Source organism: Calidris pugnax, unplaced genomic scaffold (assembly GCF_001431845.1).
Source record: "Calidris pugnax isolate Ruff unplaced genomic scaffold, ASM143184v1 scaffold81, whole genome shotgun sequence".
NCBI classification, from domain to species: Eukaryota; Metazoa; Chordata; class Aves; order Charadriiformes; family Scolopacidae; genus Calidris; species Calidris pugnax.
Genome location: NW_015090880.1, coordinates 871,678 through 877,677, shown reverse-complemented (window position 1 = coordinate 877,677; position 6,000 = coordinate 871,678). Strand labels below are relative to the sequence as shown.

Sequence of the window (6,000 nt, the reverse complement as noted above, 5' to 3'; positions counted from 1 at the left end):
CCCTGGGCTGCTCCCTCCGCCCGCCCCAAAAACGCCCCCGGAAGGTCAAACGCCCTCCCCAGGGACACTCGCCTCCCTCCAGGATTCCTTTGGAAATCCTGCCTTTGCTTTTTAACCCAGATTTTTTGGAGGCTGTTTAAATACCTCTTCTTAAAAAAAAAAAATAAAATAACCAAAACCCTACCTGGGCATTAGCTGTGTGTGAGGGCACACCCCCACTCCCTCCCGGGGGGTGCCAGCCCCATGGCCCCTTTGCCGTGCCCCCCGCTGTCACCCCCAGGGCTCTGTCCCTGTCACTTCTCCCCAGCAGGGAGAATCCCGCTCCCCGAGGTGGATCCCGGAGGCACCCACCGCCCAGTCCTCACTGGGGGGGAAACCCTGGCGTTCCCCAGCCCGGAAAAGGATGTCACCTCTGTCCCTGGGTGATTTTGAGGTCCCACGGGAGGATTTGGTGACCCAGCCCCCCCGAGACACTGCAGATGCTGGGCCCCCGGGCAACGCAGGTTGTTGGAAGCTGGCAAGACCTTGCCATTCCATGTGAAAACACCCCAAACGGCAACAGGTTGTCACTCGACGCTTAACTCACATTGAAATAACAAGAGAAACACGGGTTTGGACAGTTTCCTCTGCTAAAAACATTGCACGTCTGTCTTCTGTGATAAACTGCCCCGGCACGTTCTGTCTGACTCGGGAAATCCGTTTCCCTGTGCTCGGTGTCCCAGCCTGGGACAGCGGGAAGGCGGGATGGTGGGACAAGGGGATGGGGACAGCGGGGTGGCAGGACAGCAGGACATTGGGATGGTGGGACAGCAGGGTGGCAGGACAGCGGGACGGTGGGATAGTGAGACAGCAGGATGGTGGGACAGGGGGATGGTGGGACAATAGGGTGGCAGGACAGCAGGACAATGGGATGGCAGGAGGGTGAGACAGCAGGATGGTGGGACAGCAGGAGCGCAGGGTGGTGGGACAGCCAGACATTGGGATGGTGGGACAGCAGGGTGGCAGGACAGTGGGACAGCGGGGTAGTGAGACAGCAGGATGGTGGGACAGGGGGACAGGGGGACAGGGGGATACTGGGACAGCAGGATGGTGGGACAGTGGGATGGTGGGACATTGGGACAGCAGGATGGTGGGACAGAAGGATAGAGAGACAGCAGGATGGTGGGACAGGGGGATACTGGGACAGCAGGATGGTGGGACAGGGGGACAGACAGCCCCCAACCAGCCCAGCCAAGAAAGGTGACTTGGCCAGAGACCTGCCAGCTCCTTCCACCCCGGGGGGGGCCCACGCACCACTCGGGCACCCCCAGCCCGGCCCCCATCCCTCCCCTCCGCACCCCTCCCGGGCCGCCGCTTTGGGGCGGGGTACATAAAAACACATATTTCATATTATTTTCTCGGCGCTTTTCTCTCTCTTTGGTTTCCTTTCGCCCGCCATTGGCCAGGAAAGTTTGGTGCCGGCGTGGGATTGGCGGAGGGCGGGCCGGGGCAGCGGCGGTCGCCAATGAAAGGCGGCGGCGGCGGGAGCGGCGGGACGGGCGCGGAGCGGAGCGGAGCGGATGGAGCTGAGCCCCGGGCTGCAGAAGGTGAGTCCGCGGGGCGGGAGGGACCGACCGACCGACCGACCCACCCACCCACCGACCGACCCACCCACCCGAGGACGGACGGGCTGACCGACCGACCGACCGACCGGCCCCCGTCTGGTCGGGGGAGGCGGGGGCGCGGTGCCGTCTGTCCGGAGGGCGGTCGGGCGGGCGCGCACCTTGGTGGGGGCGGGCACCGGCCGGGCTGTAAAACTTCATTTTTTTCCTATTTCCACCCCCGTTATCCCCTCATCTCCCGCCGGCGCCGGCTCGCCCGTGTGTTTCGCTAACCGGGGGTGCCGGACCCCCCCCGGGGTGGGGGTGCCAGCGGCGGGGGTCGCCCCCGGTGCCGCCCCGTTAGCCGCTCCCTGCGCTCCGTGCCCCGGGCGGACCCTCGGGGGGTCCCGCTCTCCCCGGGGGGGCCGGTCTGGAGCCGGGAGTGGGGCGGTGGGCGGCAGGAGGAGGCAGGTGACGGAGAAGGTGCGTCATGAGGTACTTTGGGGTTGAGGGTGGGTAAGGACAGTGTCCGAAACACTCGGATTTCCCCACATCTCCATGGGGCGTTGTGGCTCAGCCCGGCCGTGCCCCGGGGGTTGCTGTTCCTGCACAGCACTCCTCTCAGCCGGGCCCTGCTGGAAAAGGAGATGGTCATTGTCTGAGTGAATTGTGCTCGGAGCCCCTTCCCCGGGGAGCTGCCCCCGGCCGGTGGGGGCTGGCTGTGCCCGAGCATCCCGGCTCCTGCCGCGGGCTCCTGGGATGAGCCAAAGAGCCAGAATAACCCAAACGCCCTCTTGGCATGGCCTTCTGCTCAATGGGAGGGATTTGAAATGCTGAATTAAAAAAAAACCACCAACCAAACACGCGGTGTGGAATGGGTTGCCAGGGAGCAGCTGCTCTGACGACCTTCATCACGGTACCTTTGTCGCTGCATAATTAGGAGATGAGTTCAATGCCTAATGTCAGCGCGTCTCGCTTTCCACGTCGTTGTCATCCCATCTCCTGGTGCCAGACGGCCCCGGCCAGGCACTGCCCAGAGCTGTGCCCTGGGACTGGTCCCCCTGGGACTGCTGGGGCGCAGGGACACCCCCACACCTTCCCAGGATGGTGGCACCCTTTGCCGTGACCTTCTGTGAGAGCTTTCTTGCTGATGCTGTCCTTGGAGCTCCCTCCGTCCCCTTAGGTTTGAGCTCTGCCACTGCTGGGTCCCGAGGAAAACTTATTTGTGGGGTTTTGTGGAAAACTGGATGGTGCTGGCAGGTCACCCTGGGCAAATGCTGGTGTTTGGATGGGGGGAGGTCACTGCGTTGCCATCTGGGTCCTCACTGCGATCCCCTCTGCTGCGTGATGCTCCTGCTCTGTGTCCTGCCCAAAATACCTGATTTTGGGGTATTTCCCTCTTTCCAGCTCTGCCCACCTTCCCTGTCCCCGCTGACCCCCCTGACTGCCCACTGCGGCACCCTGGGGTCACCCTGACCCACAGGCCTTTGCGGGGTGGCCAGGGCTTGGTGAGGACCTGCTGGGAAGGTCTCCTCTGGTGCACCATCCCCAGGGAGTTGGAGCAGTGTGTCCTCTGCCAGCGGGTCCCTGTTGCTGATGGCCCTCGGGCATGTCCATAGGGTCCTGGTTGCCACCGCTGCTGGGGGGGGGTGCTGTTGGAGGCCCTTGGGAAGCTCTTCCCAGGCACCAAGTGGAGATCAATCTTCCAAGAGTGAAAACTGACCCTTTTTCTTGGATAATGGCAGTTTGCTGGGCTGTGGGAGTTGTGGGCAGCTCAATTCCCCCTCCCTTGGGGGGCCTGAGCGGGGTGAAGCCCCTGCCAGCAGCCCTGGGCTGGGGTGGGGGGGTCTGCTATTGGGGGGGAGCAGAGAAGTGGGGCTAGATATGGCCACCAGTGGCGGCTGAGCAGACCTGGGCTGGGGAGCAGGAATATGCCCTGGCAAAGCTGTCTCTGCACTAGACCCATCTCCCAGGAGCTTCTCCAACATCATCCCCTGCAGTGGGGGCTGCACAGTGGTACTGTACCAGGCACCCCAAAGTCTTGGGAGTGGGGAAACCATCTGAGCCGCTCCAAAACACGTGCCTGGATGCTTAGGGATGCTCAGCTCCCTTGGTGGGGAGTGGAGGACAAAGTGTCATTGTTAATTTCACTGAAGTCTGTGGAGGGACCTGCACAAACCTGCAGTGGAAGGGTGTAGAGCTGCTGTGGCATCTCTTTGGGGCAGCCCCCAGCAAGGGGGGGTACCCCCTGTCTGCGTAACCCTCCTGGCACCTGGGCTGGCACCGGCCATGCTGGTATGAAAAAGGAAAAGTCCCAGCTAGTTTGTTCTTCCAAAGGGATGTGAAACAACATAATAAAAACAAGGAAAAAAAATAAAATAAAACTAGAGACCTTGGATCCCTGTCTGGAGAATACATGCCCAAAGACAAGCGGGTGTCCTCGCAGCAGACGGCTGCTTCATTTCCTCAGTCGGGAGAAGGGCACTTCTTTTTTTTTTTTCTTTTCTTTCTTTTTCCCCTGGGCACAGGGTGGAATCCCGTCAGACTGTGATTTGGCTTGGCAGTGCCGCCTGGCCAGTTTGAGCAAGTCGGGGAAGGCGGGTCTGGAACTCATTAGGGCTTGTTGCAAGGCCCCGAAAATTTGATTTTTTTTTTTTTTCAGTCGCTGTTGGGTTTAATTATTGTTGATGTCTTGCCTAGCGTATTGTGGGATTCTTTCTGAGGAAATTAAAACAGCATGAGCGGGCCGGCGTTCTGCTTGGCAAAGGGGTTGTTTGGATTAAACTCTGACTGGAGAGGGAGGACTTGCAGAGATAAAGCGGGAGGGCTGGCATCGGGCACTGCTGGAGGGGGCAGCTTTGGGTGCTCTTCTCACTCAACTCAGTCCCTCTGTGTCAGGAGGAGAAAATAACCCGCTGAGCTAAAAGGCAGGGTTCAAAGCCAAGGTAAAGTTTACTCAGTTAATACAAGTTTTGGCTCTTTAACTTTTTCTTCCGTTCTCTAGCGTGGGTTTTTGCAAACACCTGAAGCAGGGGGGCTGCAGGAGGGGAACAAACCCAGCCCCAGCCTGGGCAGGGGGGTCTGGGGGGGGGAGGCAGGACCCTCCCTTGTCTTTTTAGTCATTGGCCTTGATGATCCTGAAGGTCTCTTCCAACCAACATGATTCTATGATTCTTCATCAGTGAAGTGTCCAGATGCTTGAAACTCCTCTGCTTGTATCTGGAGATGCGCATTGGGGATACCCTTAAGGATTGGGAACTTGCCCTTTGTGAAGTCCAAGAGTTTAGATCTTTCTATAGAGCTTGAGGAATACATTGGAGACCCAGCGCTCTCATTCACTTTTTGATAAGTTCTATCCCTGGGGAAGAACCGGGCTCACAAATAATGGGGGTTATGCCCAAAATTAGTCTTCTACAGGACACATCTGTGACATCTGTTCTGTCAAAACCCCTTTTCAAGCATTTTGGATGCAAAGTGGTAAAGATGGCAAGGGCTGTAGCTGCAGTGAGTGCCTGCAAAGCCATCGTGTTCCTCGTTTAAATGTGCCAGTGCTACGGTGTGAACGCTGTCAGGAACTGTACAGGCAATTTCATCTCTTGCTTTTGGAAGCTGGACCTCATCATTGTTAACAATTAAAACATGAGAAGTTATTTGTCCCTTGCAGGCTCCTTCCACGCTCAGGATTTCTGAGCTCAGAAGCTCAGTTTCAGTATGATAAGTTGGTACCTTCTCGGTAAAGCCTCCTTGATGGACACGGGTTTGGTCCCCGTTGGTGACAGGTTGTATGTGGCTGGTGGCCTGGGGAGAGGGCTGTATGGCCCCCTTTGTCCCTGTGGGACCAGGACCCCTGTGCCGAGGACGTGGTCGTGGAGCCCATGGGAGGAAGCACCGCCGCGGGGAAGCAGATGTGGACCCTAATGCAGAAACCTGCTGGGCTGGGAGCGAGTATTTATAGGTATGAAATCACGAAGCAGCACACGAGTTAAAGAGCTTATTTTGGGACTTGGGCTCGGAGCTAAATCAAGTCCCATAAAATACAATTTACAGGTTACAAAATCCCCCTCGTCCTGCAGGGAGGCAGTGTCTGGAGTATTTGTTCAGGCTGAGGGTTTTTTTTTCCTCTCTTTAAAAAGGAAATATTGTATTTCAGCCATTCAGGAAGAGAGGTATTCGGGTGTCCTAGCTCCAAGCTATTGCTCCATTTAGAGATGGGGCTCAGAGTGAAGTTTCAGGGCAGCTATTTGCAATTCTTGGAAGAGTGGGAGTTTCCTGATGCTGGTCACCAGCCCCATTCCTCCTACTTTTACCATCCGACAACTCTGAACCCTCTGAATTCTCCCCCTCGGTTACAGAGAGCCTTTGAGAAATGCCCTCTGCGATGGGGGTCTCTTGCTGGGTACACTGGTTTTGCACCCCCTGC

The 6,000-nt window shown here is 57.9% G+C and overlaps 1 protein-coding gene across 1 annotated transcript in view; it reads left to right on the top strand.

Moving 5' to 3' along the window:
• The first annotated feature begins 1,548 nt into the window (after positions 1-1,548).
• Positions 1,549-6,000, top strand: part of LMCD1 (LIM and cysteine-rich domains 1) — a 30,945-nt gene continuing 26,493 nt past the window's right edge. Inside the window, exon 1 of the mRNA XM_014946852.1 lies at positions 1,549-1,586. Coding sequence (XP_014802338.1) covers positions 1,560-1,586 — 27 coding nt within the window. The 5' untranslated portion in view covers positions 1,549-1,559. The remainder of the gene's footprint in view (positions 1,587-6,000) is intronic.